Source organism: Eurosta solidaginis, chromosome 1 (assembly GCF_040869045.1).
Source record: "Eurosta solidaginis isolate ZX-2024a chromosome 1, ASM4086904v1, whole genome shotgun sequence".
Classification (NCBI taxonomy): Eukaryota; Metazoa; Arthropoda; class Insecta; order Diptera; family Tephritidae; genus Eurosta; species Eurosta solidaginis.
The window spans coordinates 31,600,758-31,628,753 of record NC_090319.1 but is presented as its reverse complement, the minus strand read 5'-3'; the positions used below and the strand labels follow the sequence as shown (position 1 = coordinate 31,628,753).

The following is a 27,996-nucleotide window of genomic DNA, read 5'->3' as shown; positions in this document are numbered from 1 at the left end:
ATACCTAGTTTTTATAATTTTGTTGTTATTGGTTTTATACAGTTTTCTTCTTTCTGGTGAACATTTAACTTATTATACATAGCATAGAGAGGCAAAAAACATTAAATACTTGTGCTGCATTGGGCAATGAATGCATACGGTTTGTATAATTGAAAGCGAATCTGTGTGGATATTGACGAATGCGTAGTTGTTGTATCATTTTCTTCAACATTCTTGCAAGCCTTTCTTTTACTTTCCCTGTATATTTTGCATATATATTTGTACCATAAACTGATTAAATTAGTAATATATTTCAAAAGCAATATTATAATTGACGGTTAAAGGTAAATGGCTCATCATTGCATTGGCGGTAATTCTATACGACAGCATGACACTCTTAATACGCGTTCAAATATCGGGACGAGTGTCAAAAGAAGCGTTTTAGTCCCAGGATCGCGAATCCTAAACGGAAAACAACAATTTTTTAGTAATTAAAAAGATATTCACGAAAAACCGGTGGTAAAAGTCTAGAACAGGGGTCGACTGCTAATACTGCTGTCCAAAAATATCGGGAGAGGTCAAAAGAGGCGGCTTGGCATCAGTATTAATGTAGTATTAATAATCATAAAGTGGAAAATAAAAATTCTAACTCGTTCAAAAGATACATATTAACGAAAAACCGAAAAATGTCATCGAAATCGGCGGTGGATCCATACTATCTTTGCCCAGAATACCTTTCTGCCTGGGCGGCCTTCAGCCACACTTATAAAAAATTACCCTGGCCGGTCAACCAATGGGGTGGGATAAGTAGGAAAAGTAAATCCGTGCAAAATCCCTTTGTACACAAAATTGTTTCCTATGTACAACAACATTACAATAACCAGATGAAAAGGTTCATATTCTTTTGCAAACATCTCAAACGACGCTAAACGCTAAAAACGAAACTAATTTCCGTTTTCAGATTCGCGATTCTGAGAGCGAAACGCGTCTTTTAACATACGTCCTGATGTTTTCGGACGTGTATTAAGAGTGTTCTTGTTGTTGTTGTAGCGACAAGGACACTCCTCGAACGCCTTGGGGATTGTTATCGAGTTGATGGCCTTTTGCCGGATGCAGATCCGGTACGTTCCGGTACCAAGCCCCACCATCTCGGGAACGATTTGTTATGACCACATGTGACCTAGGTCATATGTGTATTAAGAGTGTCATGATTGTCGTATAGAAATAACTTTACTTATCCAAAATTATTGTATATATATGTACACATATATATATATATATATATATATATATATATATATATATATATATATATATGTACATATATATATATATATATATATATATATATATATATATATATATATTTATATTACACTTGCATATGCGTGTTTTTGTGCATTTAAACATAGTAAAGCTACAAATTGTATCTGAGAACAGGCTAAAAAACTCAACACCCCACCAGACAGTCAACATTTTTATTTTATATTAAATGCCACTACGTTTACACTTATCCTATGCCGTACATTACCACAACAACAACTATAATATATACCAACATTTGTCAACATCTTCCACCAACATCACTATAACCAAAGAAAAAATAAAAATAAACTATAGCCACAACATATTCTATCACAGCCACAACAACAAATAAAACTTCCAAAGTCCGTGGTTATTGTGCGTCTGCGTTTTAGCGGAGGCGCGCCTGATCAGTTGTCCATTTGACACAACACCATTAAGAAACAGAACCGAACCCTTCCATGCACCATGGCCAAGATGTATGGAAAGGGTAAGAGTAAGTAAATTGTATGTTTTTTTCTTCAAATATGTACATAATATGTACTTTAAATATGTATATACGTAAAAAATAGATTTAAACTACCTACATAGCTCAATAGTTCCTAATGCCAACCCGACACTAAATGGAAATACTAATACAGAAACTTTTGGATTAAACCGAGCATTCAATGTATTCTACTGAATTTGTGTTTTATAATCTTTTGTATTCTCATACTTGTTATAATGAAACAAACATACGTATAATTTTATATGTTTATATGAGAGTATCGCGCAAGCTCATCTTGGTCGACATAACTGAGAACAGCCTCAGCAGAGGAAAAATAAACCATCATATTCGCTTGGTTGTAAAGCATGTATGTTATGTGTTTTTGTTGTTGTTGTTGTAGCGATAAGGTTGCTCCCCGAAGGCTTTGGGGATTTGGCTTTGTTATCGATGTAATGGTCCTTTGCCGGATACAGATCCGGTACGCTCCGGTACCTCAGCACCATTAAGGTGCTAGCCCGACCATCTCGGGAATGATTTATGTGGCCACATTAAACCTTCAGGCCATCCCCTCCCTCCCCACCCTAGTTCCATGAGGAGCTTGGAGTCGCAGAGCCTCGTCTGTTAGTGAAATTGGATTCGCCGCGGATAGGTGAGGTTGACAATTGGGTGTGGAGAAGCTATATTGCGCTGGCAACCTGAAGGGTTGCGCTACACAGCCACTTGAATCTGGTATTTTAGTCGCCTCTTACGACAGGCATACCTACCGCGGGAATATTTTGACCCCCTAACCCGCTGGGGTATGTTATGTGTTCGTAGTCTAATAATTGGGTATGGCTGTAGGTTCCAAATAGAACAGTCGCATCCTCGAGCGAATACCTTCGGACTTACAATATCCGGAGCGCGCGTGTAGCGCAATGCATTACCACACTCCTCGAAGGTTTTGGGGAGTGTTATCGATGTTGATGCTCCTTTGCCGAATGCAGATCCGGTACGTTCCGATAACAAGCTCCATTAAGGTCCTAGCCCGACCATCTCGGTAACGATTTAGTATGACCATATGACATCTTCTAGTCCATATCGCTCTCCCACCCCTAGATCCATGTGGAAATTGGGCCGACAGAGCCTCGGCTGATTAAGGGCTTCATTCTGTATTGCGAACGATAGCTCCGACAAACAATTCCCCTACAAAATATTTCCTCTAGCAACGGTATTCTTTATCATTTTCGTTCGACCTTTACGTTTCTTACTTTATGTCAAACAGGAAGGCGAAAGCAATTGTCAAATGATATGTTGCCATCGTTTAACATAGCGCAAATACACCTGCGATTCGTCTCTGAGGCGAAACGAACTTTCGTTTCGTAATAGAGAACGAGGCCCTAAGAAGAACAATGGAGGACAAAGTAGAAGAGAATGGACAGAGAGAGAATAGGGGAAGCGACGCTCACATTTTGAATGTAGGCAATATTGTTTGCGGGCAGGACAAAGTCTTTCAGGCAAACTAGTACTGCATAACTAGAATATGCATGTGTTAGATTAAATTTGTGATACAAGCTCTTACAATATAAAGAACCACGTAATGATCAACAAAAGCCTCTCTGCCTTTGTGAAATGACGTCCGAAATTTAATTATCTATGCATATTTTGTTCCTACAAATGTCTTAAACTCAGCTGCCTCTGCCATGCAGATAACGTTTTGATGTTGTACATAGTCAGTCCGTGGAGGTAGAAGCGTTGAATTTAGTTTCCGGGACCCCTTCAACTTATATCCTTTACGCCCATATTTTCCGGGACCCCTTCAACTTATATGCTTTACGCCCATTGTATATACATTTAAATAAACTTTGAAATCGAAGTGTTAACATACATATATACAACAACTAACTAGCATTCTTTCTATACTTCAATTCTTATTTCCATACCTTTAGCGGCTATTGAGTCCGAGGATCAACAAAAGCTGCGATGGCAAGTTGAACTTGAATTCGTACAGTGTCTTGCAAATCCTAATTATTTAAACTGTGAGTGCATATTACGAATTAGAAACTTGTACTTATAATGATACAATCTTTTTGCAGTTTTAGCCCAACGTGGCTATTTTAAGGATCAAGCTTTTATCAATTATCTCAAATATCTGCAGTATTGGAAAGAGCCTGAATATGCGAAATATCTAATGTATCCCATGTGCTTATATTTTCTTGATTTATTACAATACGAACATTTTCGACGTGAGATTGTCAATTCGCAATGTTGCAAGTTTATCGATGATCAAGCCATATTACAGTGGCAACATTATACACGTAAACGAATAAAAATGTTTAATAGTGTTAATAGTGGTGGCGGTGGTGGTGGTGGTGTTGGTGGGATTGGTGCTGGTCAAATTAATGCTGTTGAACTGCCGGTTGCTGGACTGGACCCACAACAGCAGCAACAACCACCACAACAAAATGTGCAGCAAAATCAGTCACAACAACAGCAAAACCAACAACCAAGTCAACATCCACAGGTTGGCGTAATTGGAAGCAATGCACCAGTAGGCTTACAAAATGGTCTTGTCAATAATGTTCAACTACAGCAACCGCAACAGCAACCACAGATGCAGCAGCAGCAGCAGCCGCAACAGCAAACACAGCAACAACAGCAACAGAGTGTTGCTAACGCAGTAATGGGCATACCGAATGGCAGTAATGCTGCAGCAAATAGCAATAATTAAAACGAACTGATGTTCTCTATAATTAACGTTGTTTAATTTTATTCTTGCTTAGTTAGTACTTTATTTAAATTATGTTAACAATAATAATAGTATTAAATACATTACTCACTTCTCTTTCGATTGAACAAGGTATGCAAATAATTTATTTTTCTTAATTCATAAATATGTATCACAAATGAGCGGGTTTATAATAAACCAGTTAACGGAATAGATTGCAAGCCGAAAATCAAAATCGGAGCAGGTAAATCAAGGAAAAGGCAAGAAAGGAAAGGAAGGAAAAAGGAAAGGATAGAAGAGGATAGGTTACGTAAAGCTCAATACTTGACATAGACTGAATGTGACCATAGTCTTGCCAGAATTTCTTTTACAACCAAACGGAAAAACCCACTAAGGTTCCAGGACGTATGTTATAAAATCCCCCGTCCCTTTGGCAAATACTAGAAGTTTTAAGGGACCTTACTGCTTCAAGATCACAAAACTCGTCCGCCACTGATAGCTGGAGCCTGGACCTGGCAAGCACAGAGCATGAAAACAACGTATTCCAACGATTCTTCCTGCAGGTTTCAGGACGTATGTTATTAAATCCCCGTCCTCTTGGCAACTACTAGAAGTTTTAAGGGCCTTACTGCCTCAAGATCACAAAACTCGTCCGTCACTGATAGCTGGAGCCTGGACCTGGCAAGCGCAGAGCATGAAAATAGAACGTGTTCCAACGCTTCTTCTTAATTCCTAAAAATTCATAAGCAAATTATTCAAGGGGTTGTGTAGCGCAATCCTTTCAAGGGGTTGCCAGCGCAATTTATAGCTTCTCCAACCCAATTGTCAACCTCCCCAAAACCTTCGGGACTGTCTATCGTTACAACAACAACAGCAAATGAGCACTAACCGCAAGCCTGTAACCGCAATTAAAACTTGAGCCGAAACAGATACTGCAAATGGCACAAAAAATGAATCTAAATAATCTTTACTTAAGTTCGGCAATGTGGGGCGCATCTTTCCATATTTGTTCCTCATAAAAAATTTAAAGTGGTTATGTTAAAATTTGAATATCAAATTTCAACAAGATTTTGTGTTTGTTTAAAGAGAAATTTTTCGCTTCTTGTAGTCTATTTATATAAAGAAAGTACTAAAAAAAATGTTGTATCTCCTTTTTTATTTCCCCCTTTTGTTGCATTGTCAAGGTGACCTGAATTTTGTATAAGGTTTTATGTTTTTAGAATGTTTAATGTGGTCATATTAATCATTCCCGATATGGCGGGCTAGTACCTCTATGGTGCTTGTTACCGGCACGTACCTCATCTATATACCGCAAGGACCATCAATATCGATAACACTTCCCAAAATCTTTGGGGAGAGTATCGTTAATACAACGACAACATCCCTGCCTATCTAGGAAACTCTTTTATCTTAAATATTACAACCTAACAAAGCTTAAAGCTGCGTTCAAATTGTCTGGTCTCAGGATTATAGGGAAATTCCTGAAAGCTCGAAAGAAAAATTTCCAGGTTTGGACGATTTTTAGAATTTTCACGATCCCTGGACCACCAGCAAAGTTTCTTTTCCCTCATTGTCGTCGGGTTCTTATGTGTGTTTCAAATTTCAAGACTAGCTCTCCGGGAAGCTACTCAAAAATGCATAGCAAGATTCTCCAATTTTGTATGGAAATTGGCGGAAAAACATCACAGGAAACTTATAACACATAACAACGGGGCTGTGCCGAAGACCCCATACCTTTAATGAATGGACCTGAACAATAATGTGTTGAAATTTCAAAAATTTATAAAATCTGAACAATCGGTAGTATGGGATATATTATATATGTATATGACCGATCTTGACGATTTTTTCATACAATGAGTGACATATATATAAGCATCCTGTGAAATTTTAAATGATGAAGAAATTGGGAAAAATTCTCATCTGAACAATCCGTTCTATCGGACATATAATATATATATGTCGTATTTGTGAGCATCTGAAAAAAATTCAATCTTCTATCGTCAAAATGACGAAGAAATTACGTTAAACCTCTTATCTGAATCGGTTGTTTGGGATATATATTATTTATATTGGAATGAATTTTGGGAATCGGTTATTCTGCACCTTCGAATCGCCTAACTGTCGAATAAATAACACAAATATTTAGTGTAGCAAAATGTTCTATATTGACAACACTAAATTACTCGCGTACTTCACTTATAGCGTATTAAAATCAAACTGATTGATCATTCCTCTGCTTGCGCTGCATTTATACTCTCTGTTGCTTCGTTCGCCTATTTCTCCTAGGGTCTAGATTTTTCACGAACAGCCTTCTCGAACAGTTGTATCTCATAGTTTCTTATTTAGAGCAATGCCATTTTCGCTCTTAGCTGATAATTACATGATGTGTGACTGTTTATCTTTCTTCTTCGCTCTTATATGCTGACTACATGTATGTATGTGAAATATTATCTTCTCTTATAACTTTGATGATTACATGTATGTTTGGCTACTTGCTTTGATGCACAAAACATTTATTTACTACAGGTAGTGATGTATCGAAATGCGAGTATTCGCCCTACTGCGCTTCACCCAAGTCTGATCGACCCCGAGACAAATCTCCGCCTCCAACCGCTGCTAGCCTCTCCAAATGGACCAACCTTCTATTTCGTAGTTTCCCAATTGTTTGTATGCGGTAGACAATACCGCTGATCCGCTTTACAGCTTTGTACGGGCCTCTCCAGCTACATTTAAATTTTGATAAAACACCGTTCCGCGGGAAGCTACTTGAATAGTATAACAATACAAAATCTTCCTCCCTTGTATAACAGTTCAAAATCTCCCTCCAGCAACCCTTCCGAATTCTTGTCCTTGTCGTACCTGTCTTTCATTTTACTACTCATGATCCTGGCTCGTTGCCTCACTCTCTGTTGTTTGCCCAATGAACTACTTCGAAGAGATTGACGGACTGGCTTTGCATCACGGTATCGATTTGATGTTTCAGAAAAGTAGTGCGCCCTGGCTTGAAACCGCCCCTGCATTCTTTTTGGGAAGTTATTTCCTTCTTTTGAATGCGCCCATTTGGGTTTGTCAATGCCAGTATTTTTCCAGTAGGTACATTTGGTTCTGATTTATTTGTCCCATTCTTTCCACCGATCTTTGCCCGGTCCATTGCTTTCAACTTTTGTGGTCTTTGTTGAATCTTCTCCGTCAGCATTGCTGAACGTCTTCTCAAAACTGAAGTGAAGTGGCACATCCTTGTTCTTATAGCGCATTGCATGTCGATCTCGATGCCATGATCAACTAAGAAGTCCACTCCCAATATAACTTCATCAACAATCTCTGCCACAACGAATTTTGTAAAACCGTGACCTTCTCAATTAAGACTTCACTTCTCCCTGGACTTGGTTATACTCCGCAGTGACCGTACGCAATCCTGCTCCGTGTACTGGCCTTACACTCTCCTGTTAACCAAATCAGATCGGATTATGCAATGAGATGCACCCGTATCTACAGTCAGTAAACACTCCTTGCCATCCACATATCCTCCTACGGTAAGACTGCTCGATTTTCTTCCGATTTGTGATACAGATACATATAACGAGGCATTCAATAGCTGGAGCAAGTTCTCGCTCCTTGCAACTGGCTCGCTCTAGCGCATCTCCTTCAGCTTTGTACTTAACACCACCTGTTGAAACCCTTTGGGTCGAGACCGCAATGACGTGCAATGATACCTGACTTCCCGCATTTGAAGCATTTGTTTTCTGTTACTGCTGTTGGGATCCTTTTAGTCCTCCCAATATTGTGTTCACCCAGTCTGGCCTTTCTACTTCCACACGGCGTGCTTTGAATGCTAGCTTACACAAAGGCGAGGCCGTTTCCTGAATCACAACATGTGATACTGTTACAGCCAATTTGGGTTTTGGGCTTCCGTTTATAGCTCGCTTTGTTTCGACATCCTAAATTTCATTTGTGAAGTCTTCAATTTTAGCTCTATCAAGGTATTCCGCAAGTGCGTTCGCATTTTCAAGGTCAGACAATCTTTCAATGTCCGCCGCCAGCTCTTGAAATGTTTCACCAGCCTTCTGGAAGTTGTCCAGTAGCTCCATTTGATAAATCTGCCTCCTATGCTCGCCTCTCTTGAGCGCCCATTAATGTTTCGTAGTTCTTCAGTTCTCCCTCTGGAATGGTGTGTAAGATTTCAGCATTTTCATCTTCAGCATTCCAGTTGTTCACTGCTGCAATCTTCTCAAACTGTAGCTTAAATATCTGGAAAGGAACAGCGCCATCAAACGTTGGGGATTTTACCTTCAGGGAAGATGTTGAAGTGATTAGACGGTTCAATTGTAACTCCTGAATCCGATCTTTCAAAGCATCTATCTCGGCCTCCATTTTATCATGTCGACCACTGAATCCTTCCTGAAACTGAGCTAGTTTCGCGTTTCCAGTTGTGCAGAGATCTGCGATGATACCTGTGATGAAATTTGTGCCGACATTTCATATATACGTGCCTCTTGTGTTTCAATTTGTGGATCCGGTCGGTTCTGGCAAATGACACTGGATCACAAATTCCAATTTTTTTTCTGCACCAGAGACGCCATTATGAAATTCCTATGTAAAATCGGCCCCTGATTTCGAAAATAAAGGTTATTTTTAATTCTATGGTAACGTTTTTGAGATATTTACGAATAACGGTTTTTTCCAAAAAAAATTGGGTCCACTTAATCATATATATCTTAAGAACGAAATGAGCAATTCCAAAGCGGTTTGAAGCTTTTAAAAGGTAATAAAATTTTCTATAAACTGTGCATACAACACAGGCCCTGCAGTTTTAAAAATAACGAACAATCATTACGGATTTTTTCCATTTTTTTTTTTGAAACTATAAAAAAAATTGTACTTTGCGAGATTCTTATCTCGAAAACTTTTTATTTTTTTGCAGATTTGTTTTTTTCTCTCTAAGCTCTGTTTTATTATAAAAAAATTAGCTTTCATTCAACAAAATCGATGAACTAATACAAAAGTTATAAGCATTCAAGTAAATATATCCATTTAATACTTTAGTAGAAAATTTTATTACCTTTTAAAAGCTTCAAACCGTTTTAGAATTGCTCAATTCGTTTTTGAGATATATATGATTAAGTGGACCCAATTTTTTTTTTTTGAAAAACCCGTTATTCGTAAATATCTCAAAAACGTTACCATAGAATTAAAAATAACCTCGATTTTCAAAATCAGGGGATGATTTTACATAGGAATTTCATAATGGAGTCTCTGGTGCATTTTGGCTGTAAACCAGTGTGATTAATCGCACACCCATTGCGTTCAAACAGACAGACGGACATGGCTAAACCAACTGACCTCGTCATCCTGATCATTTCGGCATACTTATTGGTGGGTCTATCTCTTATCCGTTAGGGGCTTAAAAATTTTGAAATTAATATATCATATATGTATAATTTTCATGAAATAAAAAGGAAGTAAAAAGCAGCGTATTTCGAATGTAAAAAATACCAGTTTTCGTAGAGACTTTGAAATCAGCGAAAGGAAAAACCTCCCGATAACATTTATGAGCGGGCTAATTATACTTTCTTGAACGCATTCAACATATTGTAACGAATTTAGGGAAATTCCGCTTATTTCAAACCTTCTGCTAACGTTCGAATCGCTAAACTGTTGATTTAATAACTCCAATATTCAATAATGCAAAATGGTCTTTATTAGACTACTTTGAGAGTACTTCACAATAACAATTATACTTCACAACCAATAGCGTGCTTACATCAAAACTGATTAGTCATACCTCAGCTTGCGCTGCTTTTATACTCTCGGTTTCCTCGCTCACCCATTTCTCCTAAGGTCTAGTAATTTCGCGAACTTCATGCTTGGTTACCAGCCATATACATGTATATTTGTAGTTTGTGGTCATATGCGTGTGTATATGTGTGTACTACTTCGGCTGATGATGACATGCGTTTGTGAGTATCTCTCCGTTGCCTTGTATGTATGTGTTTAAATGATGATTGATTTGTTTACGTACACAAGAGTGGCAGCTTGTTTTTTTGTTGTTGTGCCGTTATTAAATAACAACTTAGTGATGTTAAAATTCGCCACAATATGTAAATGCAACCACTGTGCATTGGTCAATATTTGTTGAAATGACGCCGCTGAAATCATTTTCTCGTTTTAGTTTAAACAACATGTCGACCTCATATTTTTATGGCGTTTACTTGCTTTGTAGCAAAAGTATTGAAAAACGTTATGCTGGACGTTGTTATATAGGTTTTACAGTAAATCCGGATAGGCGTATAAATCAACATAATCGTGGGAAGGATTTTGGTGGAGCCAAGCGCACCAACAACAAAGGCCCTTGGGATATGGTATTGATTGTACATGGATTCCCAAATAAGATTGCAGCATTGCAGGTAAACATAAAAAAATAAACAAAGAGCGTAATTTACATTCACATTAAATTGGTTAAAATTCGCTGCTGCTACTTTTTTACGCGCAGGTGTACGTATTATCAAAATAAAAGCACGGTAGATGCGTGTGGATTTTTCAAAATAGTTTAAATTTCGCCGAGTCACCTTATAGCGCGGTATCCAGATCATAAGAAAACGTTGAATAATTTCTTTATTTTATTCTTATAAATCAAACTAGCAAATTTTTTAATTTGAAATTATGTATTCGGGGGTTTCCACTAAATCAGAACCATCTGAGCTAATAAATAAATTGCATCTTGAACTATCCAAAAACGTTTACATACATTAACGTAAGGCTATTTCATTCTTATTTAAACATTTTTTGCATTTAGATATTATGACGAAATTGCAATCTCGGTTCAAAATTGATAACAAGATAATTTAAAAAATCTTTAAAATCAAGTTACTAAGATTTTTTTGATAATTAAGTTACTTGGAATGCACCTTGCTCTGAATGCATTTAACGACACATAATATACACACCCTTATAGACCACACAAGTAGTCATATTTACTGACTCAGATAATTACTTAAACTCAGAATGAGCTTATTTACATTTGTCAACCAGTCATACTGACCATTAGTCATATTGACTGTCGAACTATATACATATGTACATAAATAGGTCATTATAATATGCTGACTGTCATTTACGTATTACTAATCTATGTACTTTTAGTTTGTAAGTATTGGTGTAGATACGTATTAGTAATTTCGAAATATTTTGTATAAAAGAAAGTACTTAGAAAATCCGATTCTGGAGGATTTTAACCAATTGCCCGCAAACATTCATCAATTTAATTCAATTCAATTTTTCCATCAGTATATCTTTTCTTTTGGCACCGGTTTGTGACCAATAGTTTTTGACAAAAAAAAAAAACTTGGCAGGATCTTTATCCGGTGTGATCATTCAGCAGTTTTGCTGGTTTAGCAAATTTTCTGCTAACTAGTGATTACTCCTGGCAGGACCGCCATGAGGAAGGAGTAAATGAAAAAATGATCAACATTGGTTCGTTGTTAGAATATTGCCTTCTTTATTTTCAAAGTACTTTCTTTTATACAAAATATTTCGACATTACTAATACGCATCTACACCAATACTTACAAACTAAAAGTACATAGATTCGTAATACGTAACTGACAGTCAGCATATTATAATGACCTATTTATGTACATATGTATATAGTTCGACAGTTAATGTGACTAATGGTCAGTATGACTGTGTAACAAATGTTGACAAATGTAAACAAGCTCAAGTTGAGTTTAAGTGATTATCTGGGTCAGTAAATATGACAACTTGTGTGGTATATTATTGTGTGTGTATATTTTGTATCGTTAAATGCATTCAGAGCGAGGTGCATTCCAAGTAACACTACAATTTTTTTTTCTAATCAAGCGGGAAACGGGGCGGATACAATTAGGGCTATGTTAGCCCTTGTATTCGAAATGTTGACCAAAGTTTGGACGAAGATTATACAGTGGCGCAGTGAGGTTTTCTTGTGCCCAGTATAAAATATTTTTTTGCTTGCCTTTGAGGAAGCAAATATATCAATGATATCATCAAAACTTATCATTTCAATTTTTATTTTTCCAAACTTAATAATGTTAGGTCGCTTAGGCGACCTTGCTCCATGGTTTAAATATGTCAAAATCAGTTTTAATTTGCTGAATAGACGTTCGCAGTGGCGGTCACCGTGGTGTGATGTTAGCGTGCTCCGCCTACCACACCGTATGCTCTGGGTTCACACCCCGGGCAAAGCAACATCAAAATTTTAGAAATAAGGTTTTTCAATTAGAAGAAAATTTGTCTAAGCGGGGTCGCCCCTCGGCAGTGTTTGGCAAGCGCTCCGGGTGTATTTCTGCCATGAAAAGCTCTCAGTGAAAACTCATCTGCCTTGCAAATGCCGTTCGGAGTCGGCATAAATCACGTAGGTCCCGTCCGGCAGATTTGTAGGGAAAATCAAGAGAAGCACGACGCAAATTGGAAGAGAAGCTCGGCCTTAGATCTCTTCGGAGGTTATCGCGCCTTACATTTATTTATTTTAAACGTTCGCAGCTAGCAATTGATACTGAAATAGTCAAGAGTATTTGAAGTACCACTCGCAAGTTTGGAAAAACATATTTTCCATACGAGATCATAAAATTAAGTAATTCTAACGGAGTTTTCGGTTCAATTTCTTTTCGACTGCGAAGCAATATTTTGTAGTCACATGTTTCGATAAAAAGTTCTGTTCCATCGAAATTTGTATTATAAAATTCACCCAAGTTCTTACAATTTCTTTCCAAGTCGTTGTTATCTTTGTTTAACAAATTTCCAACGTCTAGGAGAAAGCCAAATTTAAAATGAAGGTCATTTAGTCGTGTAAAACTTGTACGTATTTCTCGTTGGAGACGATCGAGAACACTTTTCATAACGCGAGAAATTTCACATTCTGCGGAAAGACCAAGATCTCTAGCCGATTCTCCGGGCATTTTGCGGCGCCTTCTTATACGTTGTAACGTAGCGTTACAATAGTACGTCCCCACTGTAACCATTTTCCGCTTACGCCTGAGGCCCCCACTGTAATGCTTTTTCGCCTACTCCCGAGAGTATACATACATAGTACATAACAGGTAGCCAACAGCAGCAGATAATTACCCATGCATTCGAATGGCAGTTGGCGACAACAATATATATGCAATTCACTGAAGTGCCCAATTAGCGGTTCATTTCTCATTCGCATCATAACAGAAGCAGTATAAAAAGAAGGAATTTGCTGTTGGCACTTTATTCCTCGCAGCTTAGTCAGAGCAAAAATTATCGAAAATAAAGATGTTGCAGGGACGAAAAATCGTGTGAAGCAAGCTTCACAAAACTTCTAGTAGGTCACATTCACCACTTACCACAGCAGAATTTGTTAACTACCACTGTCTGTATTTGTTATTTAATAATTATTTGTACACTTTTTATTCAGGTAATGTGTTCAGAATTTTAACTTTTACTCTCTAAACCTCCAATCAGTGTATTTATGTGCTTAAATTATGTTAAAAATTGTGTTAAAGTTTTTGGTGTGGTGAAAGTGACCTACTAGAATTTTGTTACGCTCCGCTGCTTTCCACCGAAGTTTGCGCCTGCAACATCTTTATTTCGATAATCTTTGGTCAGAGGAAGTGGTTGCTTTATTAAGCAGCTCAGTCATTCCTCCTGACTAGCTGAGTAGAAGGAGTGCTGCGTTAGCACGGGTCACCCTTTGCTTGCGGGGACAACGGGTCGCCGCCTTTATGGTTTTCTCGCCCGTGTCCCAGCTAAGTAAGGCGGAGGTCGCCGCCTTATGGCTACCTCACCCCTTCCCCTCAGCTAAGGCTCCAGTCGACCCGGTTCTACAGCTGGGTAGCGTAGTGACCTTCGTGCCCAGTTTCTCGTCGCAGCCTACGAACCGGCAAGGACAAAGCTGGTGCACCGTTCCCCGGCACCTTACTTTAGTGTGCGAACACGGGATGGGCGATGTCCAGCAAACGAGCCAATCCCACTCCCAGATGGAAAGGGGAGTGCCGCCACGGTACTGGTCACCCTTTGCTTGCAGGGACAACGGGTCGCCGCGTTTATGGTTTTCTCGCCCGTATCCAAGCTAAGTAAGGGGGGGGGGGGTGCTCGCCGCCGTTCGGCCAACAAACCCCTTCCCCCTCAGTCCTGGCTCCGGCAGTAGAGCGATTCGTCGGCTAAAGGGGCTACCGCTGTGCCGCTAAGGTGCATTCCCCCTCTGCCCTCGGGTCGACCTACAAAGTTCCGGTTGGCACAACTCCGCGTCCAGCCATCGTGCCATCGTGCAGGCATGGAGGCGGTGGTGTCCAGCTAGCGAGTCAGCACTAAACAGCGAGCGAGCCATCCACACCACCGGAGTGGTAAGGGGCGCCGTCTGGGAACGGGTCCCCTTTGCTTGCGGGGATAACGGGTCGCCGCCTTTATGGGATTCTCGCCCGTGTCCCAGCTAAGTAGGGGGGGGGGGGGGGGGGCTCGCCGCCTTATGACCATCCGGCCCTTTTCCCCTCCGCCCCGGCTCCGGCCGTAGACCGGTCCACCAGCTAAAGGAGCTACCGCTGTGCCGCCAAGGTGCACTTCCCCTCAGCACACGGATCGACTTACGGAGTTCCGGCTAGTACAACTCCGCGACCAGCCCTGCCATCGTGCGGGCATGGAGGCGGTGGTGTTCAGCTAGCGGACCGGTACTAACCATAATTCTATTCATTCCTCGCAGGTCCCTCCGCCGCCGCCACTGAGATATCTACTACTGTTAACCCCCCCCCCCCCCCCCCCCCCCCCACTTAAAGGTAAGCAGGTTGAACGTTTGTACCGATCCGATTCGTCATTTGCACATAACTACTGTGTTCTTATTAAGTGGGGGTTTCTGGGACCTCTACTCGACCCTGGATTGACTGAGTGCTACCTCAGCTTTCGACAAAACCCACCTCATAACGTTTTACTATAGCCGTGTTTTTTTTTTTACACGCGCATACGTTTACGTTTGCGCTTAAAAAATGCCTATCGCTTAGTTAATGCTTAGAAGACCCATCTAGCGACAGTGGTTAAATAACTAGCGACAGAACAGGGTGCACCTAAAATCGGAGACACAAACCTCTGGTGGCCATAATGTGGACACGCATAGAATACATAGAATTAGTGTAGAGGGTGAAACATAGACACATATTTTAGTTACATCTGAGTATAATGCGTATTGAAATTTAGTAGTTCAAATTGTATGCACAGCAATTTCAGAGGTGTATTTAAAGTTTGACGCTTAACAGTTCCATATAAAGTTTAAGCGCAAACGCCTATAGATCAGGGATGCACCTTAACGTTAAGCTAATCGTTAATCAAAAAATGTCCACCGTTTTCCGTTGTAACACTTCGAAAAATTATCGATAAAGAAATTATCAAGATAAATTGTATCTCGTTTTTAACCGAAACGAAAAGCTTTCGTTAACGTTAAAAACGTTAACAAAACCGTGATACTTTATGTTTGAATTGTGCTGGCAATGCTATAGCCATGGTGAAGCCGTAAGGTGGTAACAACGAGCGGACATACACACACAAACTCCATGTAATTTGTTTATGTAATTCGTTGGTGGTAATGTCAAAAATACTCTGAGAAATGTTCGTACTGTCAAAATTCAGGAGAAAATTTGCAATCAGCTCGACTAATGCTTTCACCTTTAATGACTCCGCCATCAATCAGCTTTGCCAGCATAGTTTGAAATTAATAATCAACATAAACGATTTGATTTCGTTGTGATATGGCAGAAAACGAAACAAAATCATTTCGTTAATTTGACGTTTTTAACGTTAATAAACGAAACGAAATGACTTTGTTTCGTTTATTAACGTAAATTATCGTAACGAAATGATATCGGTTCGTTGGTTAAGCATGCCTGCTATAGATGTAAAAAAAAATACAGCCATTATATACTTAGCGTGAGCTTCAATTGTACATTTCATTTCAGATAAATTACTTTTCTACATAACACGTGGCCCGTTTAAAAGAAAAATGTCTCCCCATTTCCGCTTGTTTTATATCTACACTAGCCTTTACCCGCGGCCCCGTCCGCAAGGAGAAAATAAAATATATGTGCTATTCACGTTAGCCTGCTTATCAAGTTATCTGTTTAAAAATTATTTTTGTCTAATGTATTTTATTTTTGTAATTTAGTAAAAAAAAAAGAACTAAATGAGAAAATAAGCTGAGAGGTACGCTTTCATGAATAGTACAATACAGTTTTCTTGAATTAAAAAAAAATGAAAGAATTACTACTCATAGAACAAAGGAGTGAAACTACAATTAGCTAAAACCAAAGAGAATTTGTTAGATGAAAATAGTGTTGCTTTTTCGGGTATTTAGTTGGTTAAAATATTACAAAAAGTGTAATTATAGTTATAACAGTTCGTTACACGATTCATTTAAAAAACTCAAAAATAGATCGAAAAACCTCTGTTAGATTGAAGATAAAACACATCGAATTTTAATTACGAATAATTAGCAGCAAATCCCCGGCCATAAAAGCTCATAATTTAAAAAGGCATGTGTGCTGAACTACCGGTTGCGAAGAGACCTAAAATGATCCCGGAAGTGTTCCAAGATGATACAAAAATTTCCGGAAAGATCCCGAAAATCCTCCAGGAATTAACCAGGAGGGGTCCCGAAAAATTCCTGAAATGATCTTGACGGGATCCCGAAAACCATCCAGAATTGATCTCTGAAGGATCCGCAAATAATTCCGAAATTGTCCGGAAAAAGTCCCGAAAAACTTCGACGGAATCCCGGACAGATCCCGAAAATCATACAGAAATTATCCCGCAAGGGTCCCAAAATGATCCCGAAATAATCCAGAAAAAAGTCCCGAAATAACTCCGACTGGATCCCGGACAAATCTCGAAAATGACCCGTAAATTATCCCGGAGGGGTCCAAAATGTTCCTGACGGGATCCTGCAGGGATTCCGAAAATCATCGAGAAATTATCCCTGAAGTATCTATCCTGAAATGATTCCGAAATACGCCCAAAAAAGTCCCGAAATGTTTTTGACGGAACCCGATATAGCCCTGAAAAAGTTCCAAAAGTTCGCCGACGGGATTCCGTATGGATCCCGAAATAATGCCGGAAGGGTCTCCAAATGATCTCGAAATAGTCTCGAAAAGTCCCCATTTGACCCTGACGGGATCACCAAAAACCATACACGAATCTGGAGGGATCCCCAAATGATCCCGGAAAAGTGCAGAAATAACTCCGACGGGATCCCGGACGAATCCCGAAAATCATTCAGAAATTATCCCGAATGGTCCCAAAATGATCCCATAATAGTCCCGAAAAAGTCGCGAAATAACTCCGACGGGATCCCGGACAGATCCCGAAAATCATGCAGAAATTATCGAGGGGTCCCAAAATGATTCCGAAAAAGTCCCGAAATGACACTGACGGGATCTCGGACGGATCCCGAAAACCATCCAGAATTGATCTATAAAGGGTCGGAAAATGATTCCGAAATAGTCCCGAAAAAGTCCCGAAATTACCCTGACGGGATCCCGGACGGATCCCGAAACCCATCCAGAAACGATGCCGAGAGGGTCCCCAAATGATCCCGAAATAATACAGAAAAAGTCACGAAATGACCCCTAAAGGGTCCACAAACGATCCCGAAATAGTCCCGAAAAAGTCCCGAAATAACTCCGACGGGATCCCGGATAGATCCCGAAAATCATGCAGAAACTATCAAGGAGGGGTCCCAATATGATTTCGAAATAGTCCCGGAAAAGTCCCGAAATGACACTGACGGGATCCCGGACGGATCCCGAAAACCATCGAGAATTGATCTCTAAAGGGGCCGCAAATTATCCCAAAATAGTCCAGAAAAAGTCCCGAAAAACTCCGACGGAATTCCGGACGATTCCCGCAAATCATTCAGAAATTATCCCGAAATGGTCCCAAAATGATCCCGAAATAGTCCCGAAAAAACTCCGACGGGATCGCGGACGGATCCCGAAAGCCATTCACAAATTATCCCGAAATGGTCCCAAAATGATCCCGAAATATTCCCGAAAAGTCGCGAAATAACCCGGATGGGATCCCGGACGGATCCCGAAACCCATCCAGAAATGATGTCGAGAGGGTCCTCATATGATCCCGTAATAATACAAAAAGTCACGAAATGACCCCTAAAGGGTCCCCAAATGATCCCGAAATAGTCCCGGAAAAGTCGCGAAATTACCCTGATGGGTTCCCGTACAGATCCCGAAATCCATCCAGAAATGATGCCGGAAGGGTCGCTAAACGATCCCGTATTAGTCCAGAAAAAGTCCCGAAATGCCCCGACGGGTTCCCAAACGGATCCCGAAAACTATCCAGAAATGATGCCGGAAAGGTCCTCAAATGATCCCCTAATAGTCCCGAAATTACCCTGCTGGGATCCCGAAGGTATCCCGAAACCCATCTAGAAATGATCCGGAGGGACCCCAAGTGAACCCGAAAAAGTCCCGAAATTACCCCGACGGGTTCCCGGACGGATCCCGAAAACCATCCAGAATTTATCTATGAAGGGTCGGAAAATGATTCTGAAATAGTCCCGAAAAAGTCCCAAAATGACCCTGACGGGATTTCGGACGGATCCCGAAAACTATCCAGAAATGATGCCGGAAAGGTCCTCAAATGATCCCCTAATAGTCCCAAAATTACCCTGCTGGGATCCCGAAGGTATCCCGAAAATCATCCAGAAAAGATCCGGAAGGGACTCCAAGTGAACCCGAAAAAGTCCCAAAATGACCCCAACGGGATCCCGGACGGATACCGAAAACCATCCAGATAGGATGCCGGAAAGATCCTCAATTGATCCCCTAATAGTCCCGAAATGACCCTGACGGGATCCCGGAAGGATCCCGAAAACCATCTAGAAATGATGCCGAAAGGGTCCCCAAATGATCCCGCATTAGTCGAGAAAAGTCCCGAAATGACCCCGACGGGATCCTTAACGGATCACGAAAACTATCCAGAAATGATGCCGGAAAGGTCCCCAAATGATCCCCTAATAGTCCCGAAATTACCCTGCTGGGATCCCGAAGGTATCCCGAAAGCCATCCAGAAATGATCCGGAAGGGACCCCAAGTGAACCAGAAAAAGTCCCGAAATGATCCCGACGGGATCCCGGACGGATACCCAAAACCACCCCGATAGGATGCCGGAAAGATCCTCAATTGATCCCCTAATAGTCCCGAAATGACCCTGACGGGCTCCCGGATGGATCCCGAAAACCATCCAGAAATGATGCCAAAAGGGTCCCCAAATGATCCCGTATTAGTCGAGAAAAAGTCCCGAAATGACCCCGACGGGATCCCGGACGAATCCCGAAAACCATCCAGAAATGATGCCGGAGGGGACCCCAAATGATCCCGCAAAAGTATCAAAATGACCCCGACGGGTTCCCGGACGGATCCCGAAAACCATTCAGAAATGATGCTGGAAGGGTGTCCCAAATGATCCCGTATTTGTCGAGAAAAAGTCCCGAAATGACTCCGACGGGATCCCGGACGAACCCCGGAAACTATGCAGAAATGATCCCGAAATAGTCCCGAAATGACCCCGTCGAGAGACCCGACGGATCCCGGAAAGTATCCAGAAATGATGCCAGAAGGGACCCCAAATGATCCCGAAAAAGTCACGAAATGACCCCGACGGGATGCCGGACGGATCCCGAAAACCATCCAGAAATGATGGCGGAAGGGACCCAAAATGACCCCGAAAAAGTCACGTAATGATCCCGGAAACCATCAAGAATTTATCTCTCAAAGGTACGCAAATGATCCCGAAGAGATGCCGAACGGATTCCCGAAAATATCCCAAAATAATCCCGACGGGATCCCGGACGGATCCCGAAAACTATACAGAAATGATCCCGGAAGGGTCCCAAAATGATCCCGAAATAGTACCGAAAAAGTCCCGAAATGACCCCGGCGGGATCCCGGACGGATCCCGAAAACCATCCAAAAATGATCCCGGAAGGGCCTCGATATGAACCCAACGGGATTGCAAATAAGGCGAAGCTAATTGTAGAACCATTTTAATAAGGCAGCAGGCGCGTTGGAGCGAATGAAGAGTTACATAGAAACATACAGGTAAAGCTAATAAAAGCGTGCTAATAAAAACAATTGGAGGAGGACGGATGGCGGCAGGAGAAGGACCGCTGCTCTTTTTTCCAAAATTGTCTAGATCTCGATCTGTATGTGCTAGATACCAAAAACTATTGATTTAGGAGAAAATTTATATTCAGTTATAACACTTTATAGATTTTACACCAGTGAGGGTGATAAAGGGGGGGGGGCGGAGGGTGTCACTGCTTACTTTGTAAGCCCTCGACTTATTTGACCCCTTGAGTCTGTGATATTGGTGAAGGCCAGTATACGTAAAGTTATAATGTGTAAAAATTATTAAAAAGTAATTGCTCGAAGAGGTCGTGGGACCTCCACCCCTCTTTCCATGTTCGAAAAAAATGTCGCTAGTAGACTACTGTCTGTGTCCCAAATGTCATCAAAATCCGTGTAGCCATTCTGGCGTGATTCAGTCGCAAAGACGAAAAAATATAATAATTAAATTATAACTGTTCCTAGGGGGCGGCGACCACGCCCCTTTTGAATAATATATCTAGTAGATCCTTCTAGACTATTGGCTATATGTGTGCCAAATTTCATTCAAATCCGTCCAGCCGTTCTTGCGTGATTGAGTCACAAAGACAAACGTCTGGACAAACATCCAAACATTCAAACATCCAAACATCCAAACTTTGCCATTTATAATATATATTAGATAAGTTGCCGTGGTCTTTAACGGATCCCGTCCATTTTTACTAGAAATATTTTCTGCTATAAGGAAAATATGTGTACACAATTTCATTACGATATGTTAATTTTTCTTCGAGTTATGGCTCCCGAAACAGAAAATTGCTTAGTCATAAAAGGGGCGGTGCCACACCCATTTTAAAAAATTTTAGTGTTTTCAAATTTAATGTTATAATTCAATTTAGAAAGTAAAATTCTATTAATGCAAAGCTCTTTTTCGCTAAGATATAGCTTACGACCCTTTTAAAAATATTTTATGTAAAAGTGGGCGTGGTCTTTAACCGATTTGTTACGATAGGTTTAACGATTTTTGATTTGATTAATAATATTTGTAAAATTGATTTTATCACAAGTGGGCGGTGCCACGCCCATTAAAAATTTTTTTTTTATCAAGTCTCAATATCAGTCCACACGTCAAATTTCAACATTCTAGGTGTATTATTTACTAAATAATCGCTATATATATATATATATATATGCTATATATATGACCGACCTTTTCGAATTCAGACAACAATATTTGCTGTATACGAAAGCAGATGGTGAAGTTTGAAACTTCAATCTGATAAATTGCGAAAGATATGACAAAAATCCCTTTTGTGAAAAGTCGGTTGTATGGGTGATTATAGCGGTCCGATCCAGCCGGTTCCGACAAATGTCTAATCGGAAACTTAAATATACCCGCTCACCAAATTTTATCAGATATCTCAAAAAGTGAGGGACTAGTTTGCATACAAACAGACATACGGATAGGCGGACATGGCTAAATCAACTCGGCTTTTCATCCTGATCATTTCGGTATACTTATTGCTGGGTCTATCTATTTTCCTTTAAGGAATTACAATTTTTTATAAAAAAAACATCAAATTTGTCTAACAAGAGAAAAATAAAAAAAATTGTTGAGCGTCTTGTGATCTGGATATCGCGCTGTAAGGTAACGGGAAAAATTTTAACCATTTTGAAAAATACACTCGCATCTACCGTGGTTTTTTTCTGGATATACACTAGCGAGTAAAATAGTAGCATTTTCGTGAATGAAAAAAAAAAAACTTTAACGAAAACTAAGTAATCCAATTTTGAAAACGTTTTCGAAAAGCTTCGATAATTGGAAAATATTTTATAAATCTTCGTGAACTTTTCCATAATTTCCAGTTAGGGCCGGATTCACTATCACCAGTTAACGCTAACTGTCACTGTATCTGACAGACGCCCGAGCAGTTTTTTGACAAATAAAGTTCCAATAACCGTTGATCGAAGATGGTGAGAGCGGCTCCCAGGCGAATATCACACGACGGCGCAATGTTGTCAATACTGGATCACGGACCATATTGATGAACTGCAAAATTTCTAGATATTTTGCGACCGGGACCATGATCCTTCAGTATTTCATGCCAAACGTTCATGTTGCATCGTTCTGCGGATCGCAAAATATCTAGAAATTTTGAAATCCATCAATATGGATTGTGATCCAGTATTGACAGCATTGTCTGATCGTGTGACAGCGCCTTAAGTTAAGAATATCTTAACTTTTTTCAACGCTTTAAAATCTATTTCCGGTCAGGCGAAGCAACGCAGCAAAGCGTTCTATGTAAATCCGGCATTTCAAGTTTGATGTCTCAAAATTCGCATTGATATTTCAGAATTTTTTCCGCTGGAGTGCTTTAGGTTTTCTACTAAATATAAATTTTAAAATTTTTAGAAACTTTTCGAAAACGTTTTCGAAAGAGATTTACAAACCTGTATATTCAAAAAATTTTAAATACATCGTGATGTTGTGGTGGCGTGCTCCACATACCATACCGTAGGTCCTGGGTTCAAGTCCCGGCAAAGCGCGCAAACACTCCGAGTGCATTTCTGCAATTGAAAGATTCTCAGTAAAAATTCATCTGCTTTGCAGTTGCCGTTCGGAGTCGGCATAAAACATATAGGTCTCATCCCGCCGATTCGTGGGAATAATTAAAAAATAACACGATGCTATTTTGAAGAGAAGTTCGACCTTAATCTCCTCAGAGGTAAATCGCGCCAAGTATTTTTTAAATATATTTTTTAAAATTTCGATTTTCGAAGAAAATAATTAAAAAAAAAATGTGCAAAGATAAATCTGCCGCTATTTTTTTACCCACAAGTGTACATATATAATATTGTTTATCTATTATTCTTAGTTTGAATGGGCATGGCAACAACCAGCGCTATCTACGCGCCTTAAATCTTATTCTGAACTGCGTCGTAAGAAGCCCAAGGAAAGCTACTTTCAATACAATTTCCGCATATTAAGTCGCATGCTGAATGTGGGTCCATGGTATCGTTTACCACTCACCATACGGTGGCTAGAAACTGAATACGAATGCGATTTTATTGTGAGTATAACTAATATTTTTATATATATTCCTCTTATTCCAAACCTTCTGCTAACGGTCGAATCGCTAAATTGTTGAACAAATCACTCCAATATTCTGTACAGCAAAATGGTCTTTATTAGACTACTTTGGGAGTAGTACAATTATACTTCACAATTAAACTGCACTTCGCAACTGGTTGCGTGTTTAAATCAAACTGATTGCTGATTACTCAGCTTTCGCTGCTTTTATACTCTCTGTTGCCTCGTCCACCCATTTCTCCTAAGGTCTAGTAACTTCGCGAACTTCATGCTTGGTTACCAGCCATATATGTACATGTATATTTGTAGTTCATAGTCTCTCGCATAGCCATATGCGTGTGTATATGTGAGTATTACTTCGGCTGATGGTGAGTGCCTCTCTGTTGCCTTGTATGTACATGTGTAAATGATGATTGACGTACATACGAGTGGCTGCTTAGTATCGGATTAGGGATGCTAGTATCACTTAGTGATGTGAATATTCGTCACAATATAAAAAGCTGTCTATGCACTAACCTTCAAGCAAATAGCTTAATAAATAAGAATTTTTTAAGTAGGTCGGTCGCTGGACTATCTTCCCGACAAAAACGTCAAAAAAACTGCCCGCTGTTATATCAGATCTGACTTACTTTACTTACTTAATATGCGCTTAACCGCTTAAACGGTTCTGGCCGTGCAACGAGGTGCGCCTGTCGCTTCTCCTCTGCGCTAACTAGCTCCAATTGGTAACACCAAGAAAATTTAATCGTTTACCAGCCGGTCCTTCTTGCTCTGCTTCCGTAAGCGGTTCCGATGAAAATACTTTCTTAACCGGAGCATAATTTTTCATTCGCATAACATGGTCTAGCCAGTGATGGCTGCGTAAAGCTCCTACAGCTCATCATAAAATATTCTTCGGTAATCGCCGTCGCCAACGCGTAGAGGTCCGCAACTCTTTTGAGAAACTTTTCTCTCGAACACTCCTAGAGCCGCCTCATCTGATATCGTGGTCCATGTCTCTGCACCATTGAGCAGGACGGGTCTTTATTTGCAGAGAGTGGACTTTGCTTTTCAATTGCCTACTTTGTTCAAAGTAGAATTTATTGGCAAGAGTGATTCTTCGCTGACTCTTTGCAGATACTTCGCTTTGTCCTCATTTACTTAGTTTGGAGTAAGTAGAACTTACGGTCACCTTGTCTGAAAACTCCTTTAGTTTCGAAAGGCTTGGAGAGGTCCTTTCCAATTCTGACCGAGCTGGTGGTGTTGCTCAACGTCATTTTACACACCTGCATAAGTTTTCAGCCGATTCACAGTAGGCTTCAATCTTTCGCACAATAAGCTTGACAGACCCTTACATGCGAATTTAAGAAAGCTGATTCCGCGATAATTGTCGCAGTTCGCAGGATCCCCCTTCTTGTGGGCTGGGCTAAGAAAACTTACATTCCAACCATCGGGCATTCACTTTTCCTTGCGGGCCCGGCTTTGTCATCCCGGGGCGGTACATGGATGTATCCATTAAGCAGGGCAGAGAAGTGTTCCCTTCTTAAACTTGTTCTTACAAGAATTTGCCCCGAACTTAAAACCTTCCGTCTGTCACCGAGTTTTTGGTAAAATTTACGGGTGTTATTCCTGGTGGCTAGCAATCATGCCCTCTGCCTCTGCATTTTTCTTCCTCTAAAGGCGTGTTGTTGTTGTTGTTGTACGATAAGGTTACTCCCCGAAGGCTTTGGGGAGTGTTATCGATGTGACGGTCCTTTGCTGGATAAAGATCCGGTACGTTCCGGTAACACAGCACCATTAAGGTGCTAGCCCGACCACTTCTGGAATGATTTATATGGCCACATTAAACCTTCAGGCCATCCCTCCGTCCCAACCCCCAGGTTCCATGAGGAGCTTGGGGTCGCCAGAGCCTCGTCTGTTAGTGAAACGGGATTCGCCGCTCGAAGGTGAGGTTGACAATTGGGTTGGATAAGCTATATATTGCGCTACACAACCCCTTGAATCCCTAAAGGCGTGTCGCTCACTCATGTTGCGGTTGCGTTCGCTTTAAACGTAGCCCTGTAGGCAGCTCTCATAGAGTAGGTGTGAGAGTCGAGTTGCGAAACCATTGGTAGTATGTTGCGATTGCAGTTTTGTATTAGATCACGCCTTTATAACCATACCATCTAAACTTGTACTTCTGGAATCTTTTCAATGTTATAACCAAATTTTTAGATAACACAATATTTTAACTCATTTCTTTAGCTAAAACCACCCGAGCACATGCAAATTGTAAGTGGTAAAGTTGAACTACAAAAATCGAAAACATCACGTCAAAATTATGGTAACGAAGAACCCTCGCAGCCGTGCGCAATTTGGGCACCAGAATGTCACTTGTGCATGCAGCGTATTGCAGAGCCAGAACGTTCACGTATCGGTTGTATCAATTCACTATGTAAACTAACCTGTCATATTACATGTTTAGCTAATTATATACTCTCTTTGGATGAGTCTGATAAAGATCATTACATCCCTATTTCTGGTGAATGTCCGTTGTGTGAATCGAAATTTACGTGGATTGAATTATTGCAGCGTAAACGTAAACTGCAGGCAAATGGTGTAGAACAAATTGAAGAGGATGATGATGATGATGATGTTGATGAAGATGATGTTGATGTTGATGATGTTGATGAAGATGCTTTGGCTGTAAACGATGATGATGATGATGATGTCGTTGATGTAAACGATGATGATGATGTTTTTGTAAATAATAATGTTTTTGATGATGATAATGATGTTGCTGATGATGATAACTCTAACACTAGCGCTAATTATGGCATTAATATTGAAAGTGATTTTGACTACAATTTTGATAAATATGATAATAAGAATAACAGCCGATGTAGTTTGGATTCAAAAACCGATAACTTTTGCGCTTTTATAGACGATACAGATAAAGATATGCAGAAGAACGTAATCGAATTTCCACCATATGATGATATAATTTATGAGTTAAGCGATTAAAAATTTTATATGATAAACCTATATTTGTTTACACAATTAATATGCATCAAAAGAATAAAATTTATTTGCGCATATCAACATATCATTTTAAAGAATTTAGGGAAATTCCGCTTATTCCAAACCTTCTGCTAACGTTCGAATCGCTAAACTGTTGAATAAATAACTCCAATATTCAATAATGCAAAATGGTCTTTATTAGACTACTTTGAGAGTACTTCACAATAACACTTCACTTCACAACCAACAGCATGCTTAAATCAAACCTGATTAGTCATGCCTCAGCTTGCGCTGCTTTTATACTCTCGGTTTCCTCGTTCACTCATTTCTCCTAAGGTCTAATAATTTCGTGAACTTCATGCTTGGTTACCAGCTATATCTATATATATAAAAAGAAGTGTACATTTTGATTGTCACTCCATAACTCGAGAACGGCTCGACAGATTGCCATGAAATTTTTAGGAAAGATACAGGAAGGAGAGATGAGGGTTAGTTGATTTTGAAATCCCAAATCGGTTTAGCCATATATATATAAATGAAATTCTGTCTGTGTGTGTGTTCGCTATGGAAACGTATTTCCCACACATCAATCATCACCAAATTTTGGTTATGGGTTCCTTCGATCAACGGGAAGTTTTTAGGCTAAATATAATTTCGATATATAAAAGGGGCGTGGCACCTCCAATACAAATGGAATCTTTGGTACTGCATACCTTTGCATGCCAGAACATTGAAATTCAATAGGGAGTTATATGAGGTCAATCCCTAACACCACCAAGAAAATGCGGAATTTGGAGAAAGGGGGCGTGGCACCTCCCATACAAATGGAATCTTTAGTAATGCATAACTTTGAAGGTATACATGCCAGAACATTGAAATTCAGTAAGGAGTTATATGAGGTCAATCCCTAACACCACCAAGAAAATGCGGAATTTGGAAAAAGGGGGCGTGGAACCTCCCATTCAAATGGAATCTTTCAAAATCAATTTCCTGGTGAAGTGACGAAATATAAATCGATCGACACAGTTACAGATGAAGATAAAATTGTGAATTATCCAAATGAATTTCTATACTCCTTAGAACCAAAAGGAATGCCTGCGCATATATCAACTTCGAAAATTGGCTCACCAGTCATGCTTCTTCGGAATGTAATCAAAGCAACAATCATCAGCGGTAAAAGCAATACAATAATATATTTTATATACAATAAGATACAAGAATAAAATGTTTTAACAGAAAATTTCACCAAATATGCGTACAAAATTCAATTCAATTTACAGAACAATAAATTAAATTATCAACAAACAAAACAGAAAAAATAACGCAACATCCATTCGATCTCGGGCGTTAC

The 27,996-nt window shown here is 39.9% G+C and overlaps 3 protein-coding genes across 7 annotated transcripts in view; all 3 read left to right on the top strand.

Annotated features, from left to right (window-relative positions):
* Nucleotides 1–27,996, top strand: part of Jhbp12 (Juvenile hormone binding protein 12) — a 109,624-nt gene that overhangs the window by 2,864 nt on the left and 78,764 nt on the right. The window lies entirely within an intron of this gene.
* MED31 (mediator complex subunit 31) lies at nt 4–4,616 on the top strand. 2 transcript variants are annotated; one of them, XM_067784567.1, is made up of 3 exons: nt 4–139; nt 3,694–3,783; nt 3,841–4,616. In XM_067784567.1, the coding sequence occupies exons 1-3, from the start codon at nt 127–129 to the stop codon at nt 4,473–4,475; spliced, it is 738 nt and encodes a 245-aa protein (XP_067640668.1). In that variant the 5' UTR covers nt 4–126; the 3' UTR covers nt 4,476–4,616. The 2 variants fall into 2 exon arrangements, with proteins under 2 accessions (XP_067640668.1, XP_067640658.1); XM_067784557.1 differs by lacking the exon at nt 4–139 and adding an exon at nt 1,636–1,777.
* Nucleotides 8–27,895, top strand: slx1 (Nuclease slx1). 4 transcript variants are annotated; one of them, XM_067784513.1, is made up of 4 exons: nt 8–139; nt 10,645–10,879; nt 23,452–23,646; nt 25,890–26,694. In XM_067784513.1, the coding sequence occupies exons 2-4, from the start codon at nt 10,655–10,657 to the stop codon at nt 26,646–26,648; spliced, it is 1,179 nt and encodes a 392-aa protein (XP_067640614.1). In that variant the 5' UTR covers nt 8–139; nt 10,645–10,654; the 3' UTR covers nt 26,649–26,694. The 4 variants fall into 4 exon arrangements, with proteins under 4 accessions (XP_067640614.1, XP_067640623.1, XP_067640606.1 ...); XM_067784522.1 differs by lacking the exon at nt 8–139 and adding an exon at nt 146–323 and having other exon boundaries at nt 25,890–27,895; XM_067784505.1 differs by lacking the exon at nt 8–139 and adding an exon at nt 1,640–1,777.